This window comes from Megascapheus bottae, chromosome 5 (assembly GCF_031878675.1).
Source record: "Megascapheus bottae isolate mThoBot1 chromosome 5, mThoBot2.hap1, whole genome shotgun sequence".
NCBI classification, from domain to species: domain Eukaryota; kingdom Metazoa; phylum Chordata; class Mammalia; order Rodentia; family Geomyidae; genus Megascapheus; species Megascapheus bottae.
This window is the reverse complement of record NC_143513.1, coordinates 22834693-22856336: the sequence shown is the minus strand read 5'-3', so window position 1 is coordinate 22856336 and position 21644 is coordinate 22834693. Positions and strand designations below refer to the sequence as shown.

At 48.8% G+C, this 21644-nt stretch overlaps 2 protein-coding genes across 4 annotated transcripts in view; both read left to right on the top strand.

Annotated features, from left to right (window-relative positions):
* Positions 1-12680, top strand: part of Hoxa3 (homeobox A3) — a 32858-nt gene extending 20178 nt beyond the window's left edge. The window contains exons 1-3 of one of the 3 annotated variants that reach the window (XM_090332801.1): positions 1094-1207; positions 8395-9040; positions 11014-12680. In XM_090332801.1, coding sequence (XP_090188927.1) covers positions 8515-9040; positions 11014-11813 — 1326 coding nt within the window. In that variant the 5' untranslated portion in view covers positions 1094-1207; positions 8395-8514 and the 3' untranslated portion in view covers positions 11814-12680. Of the gene's footprint in view, positions 1-1093; positions 1208-5242; positions 5487-8394; positions 9041-11013 lie in introns of those variants that run through there. The other 2 variants (XM_090332800.1, XM_090332799.1) reach the window with 2 other exon arrangements.
* Positions 12681-17330: 4650 nt separating this feature from the next.
* Positions 17331-19756, top strand: Hoxa2 (homeobox A2). The gene is made up of 2 exons (XM_090332798.1): positions 17331-17979; positions 18617-19756. The coding sequence occupies exons 1-2, from the start codon at positions 17583-17585 to the stop codon at positions 19354-19356; spliced, it is 1137 nt and encodes a 378-aa protein (XP_090188924.1). The 5' UTR covers positions 17331-17582; the 3' UTR covers positions 19357-19756.
* Positions 19757-21644: the final 1888 nt, after the last annotated feature.

The window sequence follows — 21644 nt, the reverse complement described above, 5'->3', positions numbered from 1 at the left end:
AGTCTAGAATCTAAGACCAGAAAATGGGAAGTTTTTAGAAAGTGCATGAAAGAGTGAAATACGGAAATAAAGGACACGTCACCCAGCAGAAGATAACAGTAGGGGTAAAGACTTGAGGGACAGATACTTTCTTCTTGAGTAGAATTGAATTAATTCAGGTTCTGCTGGTTCTGGTTGTCTTAGGGGAGGCTATACAGAGGGAATATCAAATTGTCCTGCAGATTATCAGGAGACACCAGTGATGACGGATATTTTTCCCCTCTCTTGTACAGGCAATTACATAATTTTCCCTTATGTTTTCATCTTTAGAAGCCCATAACTCCATGCAGCACACATTGGTACTAGTTTGCTAGGATGTTAGATCTCTTCAGATTTTGCAAAAATATATAGATTTAGATTAAAAACATCTTTCCTATTGCTTTCTTATTGAACAAAAGCAACTGATGCTGAAGTGGAAGTTTTAATGTTTGATCAGGTAATTATAAGACTTTTGGTTTCTTCCATATGTAGGTCCTATGATATGAGTGTTAACATTTGCAGTCCATGAACAAGTTCTTCGACCTAAGCCAGTAATTTCTAGGCTTGGCTCTTGCCCTTTGATATAATGGCCTATAGGACAGAGAAGCAGGGGTGGGGGGGGGACTTGGATGTGCTAGATTCAGCTTGTTGGTGCATGGGAAGCCATAAGGAAAGTTAAATGAACTCTAAGAATAAAGACAGGATTGCTGTACTAGTGTGCTCAAAGAAATGTAAGTGAGATAAGCAGCCTTGTATGTGTGGCATGTATGAGAGAGGTGGCCCCAAGAGTCCTGATATTAAGACAGAACTCTTACTGGCTACTGGTCAAGCCCCCTTCCCCTCCCCCAAAGCTGAATGTTCTGCTTGGAAAACTGGTTCCTTCAGTGGTTCCCTATTTCAAATAAAAGGATTTAAGTTGACGTACGACCACGTGAGCACATAATACAGCACATTATTGTGGTGTTTGGAGCGCAGACCCAGGCAGTCTTTGCCTGTGATTACGTTTTCTAGATTCTCTACAGAGTGAGCTTTCTCCCCCACCCCCACACACCCACCTCCTTCTTCTCCTTCCCCTTCTCCGGAGAGTGCTCTTCCAGCGGGTTGCAGTTTTCAGCTCTCGTGGAGCCATTCTGGGCAAGCTAGCCGATGGGACTCGATGCCACACCAGGAGGATGGAATTTATTTTAAGGTATTTCCGCTGATTGTTCATATCTAAGAGTGAGTTATGGCTGTGAGAGACAAAGGTCAGGCGAGGAGACCCTGGATCGCGGACAGGACCCTCAGCGTCTCTTCCTTTGTTTCTCTTTTAGAACCGAAACCATTTTAATGATTCGTTGTAGTGCCTTGGACTCAGAGTTTAATTTCCTGGAAAGTGTGGGGGTTATAATGGAGAGTTCACTTCGTGAGGGGGGGGCTACTAGGTGGGCCTGGTAGTCTTCAGAGATGGGGTGGCTTTGTTCACTGCTGCAGGAAGGGCTGAAGTCCCAGGAGCAGAGCCAGGGGCAGAGGGACAGACAGTTCTGAAGCTCTGGTAACAGAGGCTGTCCTGGTGGAGATCTTAGGGGGAGGCTGGAGGCTGAGAAGGGGGATCTCTCCTGGGCTGGTGGTGTTTGCTGAATGGGATGAAGGGTTAGAGCTGACCCAGGCAGCCTAACAGATGGAAGAGGAAAATCAATGAAGGAAATGTACAGATGTGCTGCCATTTTATTGATGATGCTTCTAGCCACTTTATTTCATGCTGGGTTGTGGGCACTATTTTTCCCACATGCCTGACTCAAGGAGCTAACTCCAGAGAGTGAGCCATTGTTTCCCCTAGCACCTTCTGCCTAGGGAGAGGTGAGAAAGGCAGCTCAGACCTAAGGAAGCTTTGGGCAGAGTGCACAGGTCACCTGGAGACAGGTTTATTCTCATATTCATATTCTCATGTTGAAAAGGGAGCCTGACCGAGGGTTTGGGCTTCCTGAGTGTGTTCAACTGTGCTCCCTGCCTACCCCCAAGTCAGTGTGGAGAGTTCAGGAACTGGATGATAAGCCCTGCTTTGGAGGAAAGTCTGAAGTTGAGAGCTCAGGAAGGAGAGGTAGATATCTCTTTGTATATGGAGCTCCAGGAATGGAGCCGTTTCCCAGGATGGAGGAGGATGAGACTTAAATTATATACTTCCAATATACTGGGAGATCTGGGGCAAACTGGGCTTTGGGGACCCTGCACTCCAGGGAACAGTGCAACTCTTTGAAAAAGTAGAATAGTTTTTCTTTCCTCTGCTCCCTGTACCAAGGTTGAGTGCCTATGAGTTTCTAAAAATCAATTTGCCCCATTGGCTTAAAAATATTTTTGCTTTCTTTACTTTAAAAAAAAGAAAGCAAACTGCACAACTTACTGGATTGGGATCTGTTTCCCCAGAGAGAGGGCCACTCTGCCCTCTCCCATGCCGACCGACTTCAGTAGTAACCATGTTTAACTGAGGCTGTTTCAAGTGCTCTAAAATACCCCTTGGAAATAAAATGTAAGCTTTAATTGCTGTTCAATTACTTGTCAGCATTTCATATGATTTATGACCCAGTTCTGGCGCATTTTTGACCCAGTTAAACACTCATAAATAATATAGTTTCACTAGAAAGAATGAGAAAGGAAATAGAGGTTTGTTAGAGGCATCTTTTTATTGTCACTTCAGTGCCAGCAAGCAGAATAAATATCTAGCGATGGACTCTTGTTAAAAGCATGCACAGTAAGAAGAAACCAACAGATGCTTTTATAGAGCTCAGATTTTGTCGCCCCCCCCCCTTCCCAGGAAAGAGCTAAATCCACTCCATTTTAGCTGAACTATCTGTTATTTTAAGGGCTGGTCCCTTTCTATCCTCAGAATGTCAGTTTAACCCTCACAGTTTTTCTCAGCACTCCCCTCCACATTCTGGGATTTTGTGGCCTATCCGGCCAACAATTACTCCTCACCTTCCTCCGGGCTGAGCAGCGAGACACCCTGGTGAATGGTAGCATAGAAACACAGCACCTTCACTGCTGCTAGAGTAGTCTTGTTTTCAAGGTTTCTTCTAGTTCCCCCTGGGATTAGAGACTGGGAACCGTGGGTTGTTGGGGAAGTTGTTGGAGCCCAAGGATCCTTCTTAGCAAAGAAAAGCTTGATGGGTTTGGAGGAGCCGGGTAAACTGCAGTGGGATTTTCCTAGAAAAGTCACCGCGGCAATGGGTAATTTCTGGAAGCAGAAAGCATTATTTTCTCTTGGAAACCACAAAACAAAAAACAAAACAAAAACAACAACAATAACAAAAACCCCTCCGCTATTATAAAGTACTCTTTAAAAAATTCGCCTATCCTTGTTCCAAAGCCAGTCCATTGGATTTCAGCGGAGAGGCTTAAGGCCCTGTTCCCCGCAATCTGCGTGCCAGAACGCCAGACTAAAGTCTCTTAGTCGGAATGCCCTTTCTTCGGCCTGCTGAGGGCCGGGGATTTTCAGCCCCAAAGCCACCTAGTCGAGGCTGCGTGGAGGCCCCAGTGTGAGCCGAGCTCGCTGTCTGGATCTTCAGCTCCTCAAGCCCAGCCGGTCATTGGGGTTCAATCTCCACGCCGTTTTCGGAGCTCCACCCGGGAATGCTGAGCGAGCGCACCAAGCCAGGCTCGGGCGCCCACAGACTCCCTGGGCCCAGACTGTTCCTCCTGGGGCAGATTCTCACGGGGAGCCTGCCCTCCCTGCAGCTGGCGGAGCTGAGAAGACGGTGAGAGTCGCGTCAGCAGTTTGGAGGAGAAAGTGCGGGTTGATTATTGACCCACGCCTTCTTTCTTCAAATGCCACGTCCGACCGGCGAGTTTGAAGAGAAAAGGCTGCAGAGCGGATTTTTGCGGCGGGCTCTCACCTCCTACGCGCCGGCTCCCCCTTTCAAGTTGTGTGGCTGCAATATGCCATAAGGAGCAAGTGTTTGCTGTTTTGTGCTCTGTTTACAGCTTTGGGGCGCCGAGTCATAAATCTTGCCCAGCCATAAATGACAAAAACCATTGGTATGCATGAGGCCACCCTGGCCCCGAGTGCTTTTTGATTTCTCCCTTTCTCCCTGGCTTGAGTTTTGCTCTAAGGTGACACTACGGCTCCCCGATGGTTTAAGCATACTACTTATATTTTTAACACCTTCCTTTGAGAAGGCCCCGCCGCCCTTGACGCCTCATCCTTGCACACAAGCTCCATTTCTCTCTTTTTGCAGCATTCACCATGCAGTTTGCTTCCGAAGAACCTAGGGAGCTGAGGGAGGTGAAGAGGGGGTGGGTGAGGGTATATCTCTCTAAAGTGTGGCAATCCTTCCTTGCAGCCAGGGAAAAGCACCACCTTCAGTGGGACTCCTGAGTGTTGGGGGAAGTCGAGGTTTTATCTAGCTTTTGCTGTGTGGTGTTGTGTCCCCGAGCACGTCAGAAGACCAGGTTTTTATGGTGTGTGTGTGTGGGTGTGTGTGTGTGCTCAGAGAAGCCCATTTCACTACTGGGAAGGTGTGCGTGCGTGAGCGCGCCCGCCCGTGTGCACCTCCACCCACCCAGGACCCTTCGCTCCTAGCTGCCAGGAGGTCAGCAGTTTCAGCCGAGTAACGTAACCCAAGCCCCAGCTCAAGTTGTGGAGAAGGTCTGTGGAGAAGGGACGTGCTCTCGCACCTGCCCAGGTGGCTTCTGGCTAGGGGGCGGCAGGTGAAGTAAACTGTCCAAAGTCTAGAGAACTCATTTCTAGTTCTCTTTCCCCACGCCCCGAAAATGGAAATGTCCCAGGCAGAGGGTTGAGTTGTTTCTTTAACGGATTCCTCAAAACTAGAGCCGGGCCAGAGAGCCCCTTTGTGAGCGCCGTTCGTCCTCATTAGCATAATTTTCCTGGACTTTCGTGACGCCCAGGCGCGGGGAGAGGGAGGGTGTTGGGGGTGGGGGAGGCTCCCCTCCTCCCGCCGCTCGGAGCTCCCTCCCTGGCTCCCGCTCCGCCGCTCCCCCAGCCCCATCCCCCACGCCGGCCCGCGCTCCCCGCGCCGCTCTGGGCTCCCCTCCGGCCCGCCCAGCACCCCCACCGCACCCCTCGACCAGACGCAGCTCCGCTTGTCATATTCTTAAGAAACATACCCAAGTCGGTGCCACTAGCCCCAGCAGAGCCCCGCGCCGCGCCAGCGCTTAGCTCCGGGCTGCGGCCGCTGCCCTCGGGAAGGGCAGGGGGCGGGGGTGTGGGGGAAGGGTGGGTGGGTGGGGTGGGTGGGAGGGGGGGTCCAAGCCGCCCCAGTCCGCCCTGGGCGAGCCGTGTCGGAGCAGCGAGGCGACCACGCTCCGCGCGAAGGCGGCGTCCGGGCCTCGGCTCTCCCGCCTGCCCGCCCGCCCGCCGTCTCGGCCGATGCTGAGGGTCGGTGCTCGTCCCGCACCGAGGGGACCCGGCCGGGCCGCCGAGCCGGGCCGGGGGCCGCAGCCGGAGCCTGCGCGCGCGGCGCTCGTCAGAAGTTAAGGTAAGCAGGGCCGCAACCGGCCGCTCTCAGCGCTGAATGGCGGAGTTTACGTCTCGGTGATTTATGGCTGCAGACTTAAATCTCGGTTCAAGAAGAGTTCACAAGCCGGAGCTTCCTTCCCGGCAGTGACTGATACCCTTACACTTCGAGTTCAGGCCGCGTTCCCACCCCCGCCCCCACTCCCCGTGCTCCCAGCCAGCCGCCTCAACTTTTCTGGGTCTGGAGAGAGGGAGGAGTGGGCTCGGGACTCCGGAGTCCTTCCTTCCCCCGCCGCTGGCGCGACCCACGCGGGAGGGCCAGCTGAGGAAAGGGAGGGAGTGGGAAGAGGAACCAGGTGAAATTTGGGCATACCTTGCCCAGAAACAATGGGGCTTGCTTCGTGCTCTCCATTTACCCTCCTCAACGCTCTCGCAGCTTCTGCACCTGGGGGTTATTGTCCAGAAACAGATCTTTGTGGAGGAATCTCCCTCCACCCTCAGCCCTAGCTTGGGGGTCCAAAGCAAAGTTGCCCTGCTGGCAAATGTCCAACTTCTTTACTAGGTTGCAAACTTTGGGGACTGGGTTGTGGGGGAATTGCGCGAGATGGCAAGGTGATTGTGTGCCAACCTCAAACAATAGAAAGGACTTCGGTTGCGTTCCAAAGTTGACCTTATATTTAAAGTTTATGGGGCCTGTCATATGCTTTTGAATTTCTAAAGGTATTTTTTTGTTGTTTTACAAGACAGTGTACAACTTGATTTAAACAAACAAACAAACGAACGAAAAAAGGAGCGAAGCTTAAGCCAGCAGCAGGCCAGTGTTGCCTATTTCAATGAATTAGAAAGTTTACAGAGGATTGCATGTTCAAAATCCACTTACTTTTGTTTTATCTAATGATATCTTGCTGTTCAAATATCTAGAGTAATTTTCTTAACCTGATATTTTATTTTGCACAAGCCTAGTATCAAAAAATATAATGGCAGGCATTAACACTGCTACATGTAATAGAAATTGTTTTGAGTGAAATAAGAGGAAACCTAGACATTAAATTGCAATTTACGATAAATTTTACTCCCTCTTTGCTCTCCATTGTGGCATCTGTAGCTATCTGTTTCTAAACGAGAAACAATACTCAAGGGCTCATGGTCATCACAATAACTCCAGATAAAGGATGCTGTAATTTTTAATTGAGGTTCTGGAAAATTAATTGTGCCTGTTTTCCAGATGTTGGTTAGGATTTTGGTTTAATAACAAATATAAAGGAATCCATTATTAATAACAAAATTATAATCATCCATTGGTTGATGATTATTACATTATTTTTCTAGTTAACATCTGCTCTTTCTGGAAAACTTGAATAAGTCTGAGATTCAGTATACATAGTTGAGATAGGAAGTGTAAAGCCTATTTTTTGTGAATGTGTCATATTTAAAAAAAACTGTAGGCAGAGCAACAATTTCTGTGTGTGTGTGCACGCCTGTGTGTGCCTGTGTGTGAATATTTGAAAGTTGCATTGAACTTTTCTTGCTGATAACTAGAAGTTGACCTGCAGAGGTTGAAAACAAAAGGGAAACATTGATTTTACTTTGCAAACTGCTTTTATAAGTAAGAGCGTGTTGAAAAGGTTTTCAGTGACCTTTTAGATTTTCAGTATGATCCTTTCCCTGAGGTTTCTGAGTAAGGAAACTAAGTAACAAATATCAACAACAACAACAGTACACAAAGATCAGGGAACTCTAGCAGGATTTTATGGCTTGTGCTTCCATGCCTTGTCCGGAGCCAAATGACCCCCATACATCAAATTACACAGCAGTTTCTAAGACAGAACCTATTATCGTTAAGTTGGAAGGAGAGTTCAAGCCGTGGTCATGGAGATGAACGCTGGTTTTTCAGGTTCCTGGTGGGTTGTTTTTTTCTCTAATCCATCATGTTTTAACAGGTAGAATTTGATAGTTGCCTTGAATAACAGCACCTCAGAAAGTCCAAGACAGGGAAGTCTGGGAACCTTCTGTAAAGAGAAGTAAAGAGAAGGGGGACATGGCTCACTTGGAAGTGTCTGAGAAATAGGGAGAAGGAAAGAATAAAGAACTGTCCAGAATTGTGAATTGCTAGATAGAGTGCTGTTGCTGGTCCCCTCCCCAATACACATACATGTGTGTGTATGTGAGCATGTGCATGTTAGCGTGTGCACACACACTGTGTTCCACTCAAAGTTTTTACTTCTCCCTTCTTAGCCACAAGGGGCTCTTTTGAAGGAGGTTTGTCCTATGCCTAAACAGGAGCCTGTTAACTACCTAGCAAGCTCAATTTCTAAAATTCATCATGGTCTGTTATGGGGCAGTTGCCTAAAAGCAAGATTGTACAAGCCTCTCTTGAAGGCAAGAAGATGAGTCCAAGAGGGCTGGGTGGGAAGTCACCTAATTTCAGGGCTCCTTTGGCAAGAGTGAATCCTAAAGTGGAGAAAAGAAATGGTGACCCAAGCTCCCCTTGGCCTTTTTGCCAGTTTCTCAAGATTGGCAGAGGAGTGTCTTGAGCACTCTGAATAATGCCAAGGAGTGAATACCAAAGGGGCATCACAGTTCTTCTTCCCTGGAAAAAGATCCCATCCTTGTTCTTCGTAGTCCACAAAGCCTTTCTCCTTCTGGATTTGGGGCACCCAAGGCTCGGCACGCAGCCCTCACTCATTCTCTTCTCTCTTCCGAAAAAAAAAATCCCCCAACTCCAGACGCAAGTTAAGCAAATATTTGTAGCTGCCAGTAAATTCCAGCAGCTTTTTATAGCGCGGCTCCCCACGCCCGGGGCCAAGTCGTGCTGCTAAATATTGCTGACCACTTTTTCTTTTATGGCTTTCATGTCACTTAGCTATTGAGAGTAAGATGGATTTGCGCGGAGCCCTCACCGCGCTGCACTTCTCCCCCCCCACCCCCAGGTCTGCTCCGGGCGGCTATTGGCGGCGGAGCGTCACGTGACCGCGGGGGCGTGCCAATGTGCGCCCTCACGGGTGTCAAGCCCCTGTCAGAGTGTGCGATCAAGATCGTGAAACAACGCGATGCAAAAAGCTACCTACTACGACAACTCGGCGATCTACGGTGGCTACCCCTATCAGGCAGCCAATGGGTTCGCTTATAACGCCAATCAGCAGCCCTACGCGGCGTCTGGCGGTCTGGGCGCAGATGGCGAGTATCATCGACCTGCTTGCTCTCTCCAGTCGCCAGCCAGCGTTGGGGGCCACCCTAAGGCCCATGAGCTGAGTGAAGCGTGTCTCCGCACCCTGAGTGTCCCTCCCAGCCAACCCCCTGGCTTGGGAGATCCTCCCCTGCCCCCACCTCCACCACAGGCAGCACCCCCAGCCCCCCAGCCGCCCCAGCCTCCACCGCAGCCCCCTGCTCCCACCCCTGCAGCCCCACCTCCCCCTTCTTCTGTCTCCCCCAGTCAGAATGCCAGCAGCAACCCCACCCCTGCCAGCGCTGCCAAGAGCCCCCTGCTCAACTCTCCTACCGTGGCCAAACAAATCTTCCCCTGGATGAAAGAATCAAGGCAAAACACAAAGCAGAAAACCAGCGGCTCCAGCTCAGGTAAAAAGGCACCTTCTAAAGGAGGGTCGTCTGGCCTGGTTTCGGGGCCCCAAACTACTTCCAGCCATAGCCAGCACAGTCTGGGGCCACTGGAGCATTTCCAGACACCCATTGCTCTATCTTCCCTGTTCCTCCCACCAAAAGGTGTCCAGAATCTTTCCAACTTAAGGATGTGAAAAGGCTTCTGTGGACAGGAAACCCCAGAGATCCAATGGGAGTCTCTGGATCTTTCCAAGGGCAAATGGGGCCCTAGTGAAGCTGTTCCTTTTAGTTCCACTCTTAAGAGTCCTGAGCTGGAGGCAGAACCATCCAGAGTGCAACAGTCTCTTAGCACAGCTCCTTTATTCTAATGAAGCACTGACATGCTTCCCATATAGAAATGTGGCAGAATAAATGCAAGCCAAAACATTCTCCAAGTCAGAATCAATGCTTTGTCGATAATCAGAGCCAATTTTTGCTCCAGCAGATGGAGTGGCTGCCTTACCTCTAGGAAGACCTTGCTGAGACTTAGCACAAGGAAGTCAGGGAGAGATGCCCTGGGGGAAGGGATTCAGTTTGTCATTCTAATGGGAACCACATGAGCCTTTTGGAACTGGACTTCAGTTGAGGAAAGGCCTCAGGCCTTTGGCTTCCTACCATCTTGGTTAACTTTGCCCCAGCAAAGTTGCCAGTTCTCTGATCTGGAGCATTTGTGACCTTTAGAGCCATGAGTGATTTGGAAGAACAAGGTGGACAAGAGTCTGCTTGATGGCATAGAGAGCTCTAATGAGTAGGTCACTTTGTAGAGTGACCTGAGCCTCCCTAGATTTGTGTAGGTTTAATGGGATCTTTTCTTTAGGGCAAAGAAAGCCTTCAAATTTTGAGTTTCCACTGCTCTATCCCTTAGGTAGACTTAGAAAGTGGTCAGTTCTCAGGTAGTGATGGCTCATGCGTATAATCCAAACTACTGAGAAGGCTGAGATCTAAAGATTACAGTTCAAAGCCAGTCCTATAGGATAAGTCTTATGAGCTAGGTACCAGTGACTCAGACCTGAATCCTAGCTACTCAAATAGGCTGAGATTTGAGGATCACAGTTCAAAGCAAACCTGGGAAGGTAACAGTGTAAGACTCTTCTCAATAAATGATTTTTTTAAAAAGCCAGAAGTGTATCTGTAGCCCAAATGGTACAATGCTAACCTTGAGCAAAACAAAAACAAAGATAAAAGAATTTAGGGACAGGAAGTGGCACTGTGGCTCAAGGGGTAGGGTGGTAGCCTTGAGCCAAAGAGATCAGGGGGGAAAAAAAAAAGAGATCAGGTACAATGCCCAGGCCCCCGACAAAACAAAAACAAAAGCAAACTTAGTGACAATACCCAGGCCCTGAGTTCAAGCCTCAGGAAGAGCACACACAAAAGACCTAAGATTCAAATCTGTAATAAAACAGCAATGGAGGTGTGGCTCAAGTGGTAGAACATCAGTTTTGTGCAAAAAAAAAAAAAAAAGCCAAATGAGGAGGCCTTGAGTTCTTGAGTTTGAGCCCAGTACTAGTAGACACACACACACACACACACACACACACACACACACACCACACACTCAGTGACAAGTTGACTTTACTGTCTAGTCATTAAGCTGACAGGGAGGAGAGGAAAGGATGTTTGACTGAGTATGTTAGGCAGGTGTGCCATATTTCAGCTTCCTGCCTACAGGCTTAAAAGGCCAGCAAATGAGTCAGCTAAAAAACTCTAAAAAGAAAACACAAGATCAGGAAGGCAAACTGGGATTCGGCCATTCTGTCCTTTTTCCCCTTGGAGAAATAGGCCTGGCTATCTGCATTTTTCCCCCTCCTACTAGACAGAACAAGTATGCAACTCCTACTCCTCTTTGAGCCCAGACGATTAAGGGATCTTGGGGCCCAGGAGGGGCTGGGTCAGGAGCTGGGCGGGGCCACAAGCAGCCCGTGACGCCAATCTCGCTCTCTCTGTCCTGCCAGGCGAGAGCTGCGCTGGTGACAAGAGCCCGCCTGGGCAGGCTTCTTCTAAGCGCGCGCGCACGGCCTACACGAGCGCGCAGCTAGTGGAGCTGGAGAAGGAGTTCCACTTCAATCGCTACCTGTGCCGGCCACGCCGGGTGGAGATGGCCAACCTACTGAACCTCACCGAACGCCAGATCAAGATCTGGTTCCAGAACCGGCGCATGAAATACAAGAAGGATCAGAAGGGCAAGGGCATGCTAACGTCATCAGGGGGGCAGTCCCCAAGTCGCAGCCCCGTGCCACCCGGCGCCGGAGGCTACCTGAACTCTATGCATTCGCTAGTCAACAGCGTCCCTTATGAGCCCCAGTCGCCTCCGCCCTTCTCCAAGCCCCCACAAGGCGCCTATGGGCTGCCTCCCGCCTCCTACCCAGCGCCCCTGCCCAGCTGCGCGCCCCCACCGCCCCCACAGAAGCGCTACGCGGGGGCGGGCGCAGGGGGCAACCCTGACTACGACCCGCATGCTCATGGCCTGCAGGGCAATGGCAGCTATGGGACTCCACACTTACAGGGAAGCCCCGTCTTCGTGGGGGGCAGCTATGTGGAACCCATGAGCAACTCCGGGCCTGCACTCTTTGGCCTAACTCACCTCCCCCACGCCACTTCGGCCGCCATGGACTATGGGGGCACTGGGCCGCTGGGCAGCGGTCACCACCACGGGCCAGGGCCAGGAGAGCCACACCCGACCTACACGGACCTTACCGCCCACCATCCTTCTCAGGGAAGAATTCAGGAAGCGCCCAAGCTCACTCACCTGTGATGGTGGGCTGAGGCTGCGTGCCAGGAGAGTCCCCCACCCCCACCCCACCTTTCTCCTTTGTTTTTTTTTTTTGTTTTGTTGTTTTAGGTTCTTCCTCCCCCTCCCTTTTCTCTTTCCTCGGACCCCCTTTCCCGTTTTGTTTGCTTTCTAATGTGTTTTTATAGTTTATGTGACGTAGCAATCTTGGTTGCTGTAATGGCTGTCAGTAGAAGTAGCGATATTTATCTCATCCTGCCCCTTGTTGGGCCTCTGGCCCTGAATCTTTTACCTTCTCCACTTCTTTGATCAGAAACAGGGTATATGAACAAATTTTCTAGTAGAGTTTCCAATGTGAATTTGTTCGTACGTTATGGCTCCCGAAGGGACGCGATTACTTTTATTTTAATTTTTAGTTTTTTTGAAATTGCACTTCTTGTAACGAGCGAGAAAAAAAAATCAAAGGCGCTTTGAAACAGGGGTTCCCTGTGCAAGGATGACTAAGTGTACGTCTCTCCGTGTGTGTATGCTGGTGAACAGTCAGATTTATTTATATTTTTTTTGCAAGCATTGAATAGTCTAAGTTTTAAATATTATTTATCCCCATCCGTTCGTATTTATATTAAAGAAATTCTGTACCCTGATTGTTCAGAAGGTTTCTTGGGCCTTTTGTTCAATGGTGTATTGGCGTACATATAAACATTTATTTGAAAGGGAAGTATAATTCCATATGAAAACGGTAACGATGCAATAAAACCAGAGAGGATCCAGCATTTGAAAACAGTGGTTTAGGTTTGTAACATCCGGCAAAAATGAAAAAGCAATCTGTAAATGCTAGATTTGTTTTAGAGTTTTACATTCCTTGCTGCTCACATTCTAAAAAAAAAAAAACAAAACAAAACAAAAAATAAAATTTTTATTCTGATTAATATTCGTGTTGAGAAGGTTTTTTTTTTTTTTTTGGTTTGTTTTTCCCCCCTGAAGATGATGGTATGGATGAAATACATACAGGGAGACTAGCTGGCAGAGTAGGCCGCGGTAGGCCACCGACTCTGACGTGAGGCCTGCCTAGGCGGTTCGCCTGAAAGCCAGAAGAATCAGGGAGAAGGTCTGGGTTCCGGCCGGCGGCGGTTCTGGACAGGCTGTGCGGCGGGACCCGCTGGGCTGCCTGGTTCCCAGCTGCTGCGGAGGCTAGCGAGGGCGCGGAGGCTGCAGACTACACAGTTCCCGAGAAACAAAGGCAGTGGAGCCCGCGGCGCGGCGGGGGGCGCACAGGTGCTGGGCGACCCAGAGAAGGGAGACTGCGGGCCACACTTCCTCCTCGGTCGAGAACGACTAGCCAACGCGAGCGGCTCAGAGGATGCTGAGTAGTTGCCAGGAACCATCGGACTCAGAGTCTCTCAGACGGATGCCTACCGGTCCATTATCAACTCAGAAGGAAAGACTTTTTCTTAAAATCTTCACGCAGAGCAGTTCCGGAGGGACCGAATCTTCCTCCAGATCCCAGCAAAAGGAGCTCGGTAGAGTCTCCCTATCCCTTTCTTGGGTTGCAAAGAATCCTTTCCTTCAGTTTCTTTCCGGAATTTAGATTTGCCGTTTCCTGAAATTATTTCCTCTACATCTTTCCTCCCCGCTTTCTTTTTATGGCCCCAGGGGAAAGAAAGGAAGGAGGAAAGGAGGGGGGAGGGAGAGAGATATCTTTCTAATAAAATGCAATTATATAAGTAGTTCTTTCATTTGATGCTACAGGAGCTAAATATTACATTTCCACTTGTGAATGTACTGACTGGCTGACAGAAGCAAAGGCTGGCCCAGTAAAAGGGAGAGATTTCCACCTTCTGGTTACAGAATTACTGAGAAAAGGAACCAAATTCAGAAAATGCAAACCTCAGGGTTATGCCCTGTCATCACCCACCTCCCCTTCAGAGTTGGAAGTGAGGAGGAACCAGCTGTATCTGGGGGATCTGGAGCAACTGATGTGAGAAATAAACCTCCTTGTTCCCTGGATTGTATAAATCAGAGACAGAAGTGAAAAATGTCGCCATTTTGTTTGCAATCCAAAATATCCATCATCATGGCCTCTATCTGCACAACCCACTCCCTCCCCAGCTCCCTCAGAGAATGCTTAGAAAGCAGACACAGAAGCCATTTTTAATACCTGTTGGGTCCCAAAGTGCTGCTTTTGGGGAACCTTTTTATGTTTTAAGAAAAAGAAAAGACTCAGAGGATGTAAAGCTGGACAGCTGCAGAAGGCTGGGTATTTTACACAGAAAAGTGCTTTCCCCACACCCATTCTATAGCTACAGTGCATACCCCCCCACAAGATTTTTTTACCTGTGGGTGTAGTGGATTCCCCCCCCCATGCTAAACTATGGCTCATACCAGAAATGCAGACATCTGGAAAACCAGTTTTTGAGAGGACTGGACTCCCACCTTTTAGTTGTTCACTCTGAGCAGATTCCGAAGTCTTCTGTTTATTCACTTTACAGACATGTGTAAAATTACCTGGGAAAAAATAAGGAACAGTGTTGGGAAGGGGAAGGAATAAATGAATCTCCACCCAAGGAGGAAAATCTTTCAGGGATACCACTATTTGAACTCATTTCTAAAAACATACTCTTTAGCTTCCACCTTCCCTCAGGGCAGAGATTGTAAAATGAGATTCTAATATGATTTCCCATAGCTTGCCAGTCAAGGCATTCATTTTCTCTTTCAAAGAAAAAAATATTGATCTCACCCCAGCTTTCTAGATATTAAAAATAAATCCTTATTAAAATATCTCCTGAGTTAAAGTAATAGATTTAGGGAAGATTTTGATGTCGAGCAGTCTTAGAAAAGGGTTTTCTTCCAGATGGTATTTGAATTAAAGCAACTGAGGGAGGCAGAAAGCTCTCACCCACGCAGCCTTTGACAAAGCCCAGTGATGTGGAGGCAGCCCTGCTCTCTGCAACCCCCTCCCCTTCAACCCTCAATATTTTCTAGTAAAAGCAACTGTCCAGATCTACCATCCCAGGATTCTTAAAGTATCTTTCCTTAAAGAAGCACTTTCCACTGCCCCTCTCCCAGTCTTTAAAAAAGACTAGTTTTCCTTATTTACTTGCGTTTCTTGCTCTCCTCTTTGCCCGGCCACATTTGATCTTGGAAAAAGCTTGAAGCTGAAATGTGTTCTTAAGGGCCAGAAGCTGTCAAGGCTTTTGGTGAGCAAGATTGATCACACCCAGACTTCCTTTAGAGCTTTGTTTGGAATAAAAGCAAGAAAACTGAAAAACCTTACATTTTCCAAAATAGCATCTCTATCTGTAAGGCAATGCTCTGGACTGGTCAAGGTTGGAGGCCACTTTATATCTCATTTCTAACCTAAACTCCTTTTGATGGTGGCCTTAGAGATGGAGTTATGCCCTTGTTCGTTGGTCAGTCTTTCTTGTTTCTTACGTAGCTTTTTCTCCCTGCCAAGGCAACCTCTCTCTCCTTGGCCATCAGAATGATTTATTTTCCTGCCACGGATGCCTGCCGGCCTGGGGGAGTCTGATTGCTTGGTCCATTTCAAAGGAAGCCAAAATGATTCACCATCTGCAGAGGTTTGGGAGAAAAAGAGGCACCTTTTAGAAAGGTCTCTCTCTCACACACACACATGCTCTCTCTTGGTCTTTGTGGCTTGGTGGGGTGTTTTTTTTTTTTTTTGGTAGTTGTTGTGTTTTGTTTTTTTTAGTTACTATTTTATAACTAAAAATGTTATCCCTTGAATCCTCCAACACTGAGCACTGAACAAGACACATTCTATTTCAAACATTAAAAACAGAGACAGGGAGAGAAGAAGCAGAAGCAGAAGAAGATGGAAAGAAGGAGTAGGAGGAGGAAGAGGAGGAGGAGGAGGAAGAGGAGGAGGAGGAGAAGAAGAAGAAGAAGAAGAAGAAGAAGAAGAAGAAGAAGAAGAAGAAGAAGAAGAAGAAGAAGAAGAAAGAGGAGAATGGAAAGGTGGCAGAAGTAGTAGCTTTATATTTATTTCTTGGGTCTCAACCCCTCCTCCCCAGTGCTGTTTCCCACGAGAGAATTCGGGTGCAAACCTGCCTGGTGCCCAAGGAGCCGGAAGATGTGGGAGGAAATGAAGTCTGCCAACACTTGCCGCATCTGAACCAGCCAGCCCCCAGCCAGAGCGACAAGAATAAGGAAAAGGAGAGACAGGGAAAGGAGAGGAAATAAGCATCTAGTCTTTCCCTGCTGATAACTTCCAGCAGACTTCCTGGAAATCGGAAATACTCACCGCACCCGAGCCCTACGGGTATAAAACCCGAAATGCCAGGAGCCGCACGCGCCTGCTCAGGGAGGCATTTCTTTGGCTGGCCGCCTCTTGGCTACAGGGATTTGGACACATGAACCTGGGGTTGCTGTCTCTCTTGGCACATGCATCTATCTTTCTCCAGTCACTCCTGAGAAGTTGCTGGCGCAGAAAGGTCGGGAAGCTTCGAGAGCCGCCTCCCATTTTCCGCTTCCCGCCGGAGCCGGGCGCAAAGCTGTAGTGGAAAAGCCGACTAACAATAGGCCAGGGGCGGATTCCAGAAAGGACTCAGAGAGGGGAGCGAGGGTCTCCTGCGAGGATGGAGAGGTGGACAGCACAGAGAGAGGGAGGGGGAAAGGAGAGAAGAGGGAAAAGAAAAAGAGAAGGAAATGGAAGAGAAGAGATAAGAGTGGACAGGGGGGACAGAAAAGAGGAGATGAAAAGAAGGGAGGGGGAGAGAGAGAGAGAGAGAGAGAGAGAGAGAGAGAGAGAGAGAGAGAGAGAGAGAGAGAGAGAGAGAGAGAGAGAGGAAGGATGAGGAGGAGAGAGAGGAGAGGAGAGGGGAGGACAGGAGAGGAGAGGAGAGAAAGAAAAATAGTTCTGAAATCCAGGAGAAATGGTTTGAGGATGACTAGTGACAGAGTGAACAGAAATAAAAGGGGAACCCCCATTTCCCCTCTCTCTCTCTCTCTCTCTCTCTCTCTCTCTCTCTCTCTCTCTCTCTCTCTCTCTCTCTCTCTCTCTCTCTCTCTCTCTCTCTCTCTCTCTCTCTCTCTCTCTCTCTCTCTCTCCCCTCCCTCCTTCCCTCCTCCTTCCTCATGCCTTAGCAGAACTTATGTGGCTGAGATGCCGGCCCTCGGGTGTCAAAACTTTGAAGATTAATGGATTACTTTGTTAATGACTGCAGGCGTCAGACTGAGGTGCTTAAATGATTTGTGAGGTGCGAGGCGTCTTCTCGACAGTCCTAAACAATGCGGCCGAGTGTGCGGGGGAGGCAGAGGGCAGCCGCCGGCGGGACCGGCAGCGGGACTCACACTCGCACACACTCACGGGCGCACACACTCGGTCCTTGCTGATCGGGAGGCAGGCAGGCCCCCACGCCCCCACGCACTCCCGGGCATTCCCACCCACACCCACATACACGTATTTTTGTCCTGAAAAAAAGTGTAAATAAAGCCTCGCTGGCCCCCAATGAGGCGTTCCTTCCCGACTTTTTTGGATCAATCAAACAGACAGTGGCTTCTTTTGATTAAAGCCCAAATTGTCATTGGGCAGAAGCAATCATGTGACAGCCAATTCGGTCCAATTTCAACCTTGTCTCCATGAATTCAATAGTTTAATAGTAGCGCGGTCCCCATACGGCTGTAATCAGTGAATTAGAAAAAAAACACCCCAGCAGCGATCTTCTATGATAGATTTTTTTTTCCTTTGCGCTTGCCTTTTTCCTGGGCCTTGCCCCCCCATAGCCCCTCCAAAAGAGGGAACTTTTCCTCTGAGGGGGCTCCAAGGAGAAGGCCATGAATTACGAATTTGAGCGAGAGATTGGTTTTATCAATAGCCAGCCATCGCTCGCTGAGTGCCTGACATCTTTTCCCCCTGTCGCTGATACATTTCAAAGTTCATCAATCAAGACCTCGACGCTTTCACACTCGACACTGATTCCTCCTCCTTTTGAGCAGACCATTCCCAGCCTGAACCCGGGCAGTCACCCTCGCCACAGCGCTGGCGGCCGCCCCAAGCCGAGCCCCGCGGGCAGTCGCGGCAGCCCGGTGCCCGCCGGCGCCCTGCAGCCGCCCGAGTATCCCTGGATGAAGGAGAAGAAGGCGGCCAAGAAAACCGCGCTACCGCCCGCTGCTGCCGCTGCCGCCGCCGCCGCCGCCGCCGCCGCCGGCCCTGCCTGCCTCAGCCACAAAGGTCAGTCCAAAGACTTGGCCCCCGGTGCCCGGACCCTCTACCCCTCCGGGCCGTCCCGAGAGCGGCTCGGGGGGAGGGGAGTGTGGGCTGCCAGGGAAGAGGGAGAGGAGGCTGGTTGCCTTTCCCCAGCCCTCGTGGATGCAGGGGTGCGTTGGAGGAAAAGGGATAGGGACCCTGCGCCCCACAACGACGCACAGATTTTTAGGACTGGGGGTGGGGGACTTTCCTAACTTGGGTAATGTGGGATGATTTATTTGAGTTGGAACTGACCTCCTCTTGTCTAGTTGTCCTAGAGTTTGGCTTTTTGACAGTAATGAAGAGTGATAGATCGCTCCTGCTCAGCTAAGCAGCTGATGCATTAATTATAAATTGTGTTGTGGCTAATATAAAGTTTGCTCCCGGATGAAGAGGTTGTGGGGGGGAGCCGTGGGCAGGAATTTGAGAGGTGGAGGAGATGGGGGGTCTCCCCAAGCTGGGCTCCCAGGGAAGGCAGCACAATAGCTCTTCTGCATCCAGGGGCGGCCATTTTGTTGCCGTTGATCTTTTCTGCTATATTTATTCTCCAGTGGAATAATCCCGCTCGGACCCCTCCACCTCCAACTGTGCCTGTGTGTCTTGTTGGTTTCCCTTTCCGCAGAATCCCTGGAAATCGCCGATGGCAGCGGCGGGGGATCTCGGCGCCTGAGAACTGCTTACACCAACACGCAGCTTTTAGAGCTGGAGAAAGAATTTCATTTCAACAAGTACCTCTGCAGACCCCGAAGGGTGGAAATTGCAGCCCTGCTGGATCTGACCGAGAGACAAGTGAAAGTGTGGTTTCAGAACCGGAGGATGAAGCACAAGAGGCAGACCCAGTGCAAGGAGAACCAGAACAACGAAGGGAAATTTAAAAGCCTCGAGGACTCAGACAAAGTGGAGGAGGATGAAGAAGAGAAGTCTCTCTTTGAGCAAGCCCTCAGCGTCTCCGGGGCCCTTCTGGAGAGAGAAGGTTACACTTTTCAGCAAAATGCCCTCTCTCAGCAGCAGGCCCCCAATGGACACAATGGAGACTCCCAAAGTTTCCCAGTTTCGCCTTTAACCAGCAATGAGAAAAATCTGAAACATTTTCAGCACCAGTCACCCACTGTTCCTAACTGCTTGTCAACAATGGGCCAGAACTGTGGAGCTGGCCTAAACAATGACAGTCCCGAGGCCCTCGAAGTGCCCTCTTTGCAGGACTTTAACGTTTTCTCCACAGATTCCTGCTTGCAGCTTTCAGATGCAGTCTCCCCCAGTTTGCCAGGTTCCCTGGACAGTCCCGTAGATATTTCAACTGACAGCTTTGACTTTTTTACAGACACACTCACCACAATCGACTTGCAGCATCTGAATTACTGAAAATCATTAAAAAAGCAAATCAAAGCATCACAAAACAAAAATCCTCCTTGACCAGGTGGTTTTGCCTACTTCTCCTTCTTCGTTTTTTTTTTTTTAATTCCTGGAGTTGATTTTTTTTTGTTTTACTTTCTTCTTGACTTACCCCCTCCCTCCTTTAAATGTTGAGGATTTTCTGTAATTTCTCCTGACCCAGTTTCTGAGCCATTTCTAACAGATCATGTTCGAGTTTCAGATGTTTAAAACCTAATCCAATCCCACAATCCTCTGTGATATTCCTGAAAGCAATACACGAGGCCTGCAAGAAAGTGATCGAAAATTGTATGGTCACTTTCTTTTTATTTTTGTATTACATTAGGATGCATTGTCATGCGTATTTTTGGTAGAATAAATTCTCATTTGCTATAAGTAGCTTTCTTATTTTTTTCCTCCCTCTCTTTCTCAGGACTCACAATGATTTCTCTTTCTTCTTCCTTTAGTCTAAAGTGGTAAATAAAATTCTGGTCACAATTTACCTTCTTTTCAATTTTAATATATTTATTAAGGTGGCATGTTCAAAGTCTTCAACAGAGAGCAACAAAGAAGGAAGCCAGAAAATGGCTAGGGCTTTTGACAAGTGTTTTTTTTTTTTTAAATTTTCCAAGGGAATGAATTTGGTTTCCAGTATAGTCATAAGCTGTAGAATTAAATTACTAATAAAACCAGAAGTGCGCAGTCTAGGATGAGCTAAAGCTCAAGTTTTTGAAAGTAGAAACATAAAATACCTGCAGAAATCCCCAGATCTAGGAATAAGTAATGTGGACTATCTCTAACTAGCTACCCATCTCCAGGTTTTTAACTAAGTTATCAACAATTCATTTATTTATACACATTTGTTTCAAACATCTACATTCTAACCCCTCCCTCACAAGTTTTCCTCCTGTCCGGGCATATTTCAGTGTGGTCGATTAATTTCCCAGCTGATAAGTTCAGGCAAAACAGACCTAAAAGACAGAAAAATAAATAAAACAGAATAATGATTACTAGCCTGGAAATCCAAGGCAGAAGAGGTTCTTTCCAATCTTCTGGTTCAGAATCACTCTTCCCCCCAACCCCCTGGGGTCAAAAAAATCAATATTTCATTCTTAAATCTGTTTACATCACAAATAATGGATCATTAAAGCTCTGAAGTCAGGTTAGCCAGTTATATTTAAAATGGAGGATTTCTGTCCCCTACATGATGAAGTAACACATTTTTTTAGAGAAGGAGGGGGAAAAAAGCACTTTAAGTGAAATGTCAATAAAATATAATCTAGGTGCGGGTGTGTTGCTGAACCGTTCGGATCCTCCCCCCCTTTTTTTTCTGTCTCACCATATTTATTTCTCCTTTCCTGAGCTGTGTTCTGACGGATATTTACTTACCGTGAGAAAAAGCAACATGTGTGTGTGGGGCGGGTTGATTTAAGAACTCAGCTCTTAACAGCAAAGCCTAGGAAATTTCGATCTTGTTTAGTACCTCCTTTCACCCCTTTGCCCATTAAATCCCCGCAGCGCTGGAGGCGCGTGGGGACTGAGGCGGGTTCCCGCCCCAGGCTCAGCTCCCGAGCGGGGCGTCCTGGCTGCGGCTAGGGCTGCGCCACTCCTGGATACGATTCGTCCTAAGCTCATAAATCAACTGCTTTCTATGAATGAGAATGTCATCAAAGAGATCAATTGCAGGAACACATGCACAAATAAAAATCCTCTTACGCATTGCCGGGGATCCCCGTCCGAAAGCATTAAGTTAGAAGGCATTTAGTCATAATTCATTTTTATTGCTCTTTAAAAACAACAGCTTGGCTGAGCTGCTAATGCTATGAACGGCTCAGGGCCTCGGCGGCGTTTTGTCTCCTCACCCCTTCCCTTTCTGGTAAAAGAGCCCTGAACCAGGCGGATGGAGCAAGCTGCTTGCAAATGATCATTTAAATATTGACCAAGCTTGCCTCCATCCACTCTCCTGGGACGTTTACAGAGACTTTCGTCCAGGGTCGCTGGTCTACCTGCTCAAAGGACTAAGGGTCTCTAACACCGAGAAATAGCCCCCACTGTCCCTCCGAGTGGGGGCTGGGGAGGAATGCGAGCTACGGAAGCCTACGGGCTCCAGGCCAGGGGAGGCAGCCTTTGTGAGCAGTGCGGGCCTAGCAGCGCTCCGGGCGGCCGGCTGGCCGAAAGCAGGCCGGCTGGGTGGTGAGCTGAGTGTCCAGCCTGCAGAGAGCGGGGGTCAGTGCGGGGAAGGGAGAGTCGCTCACTTGTGTCTATTGGTCTGTGTGAGG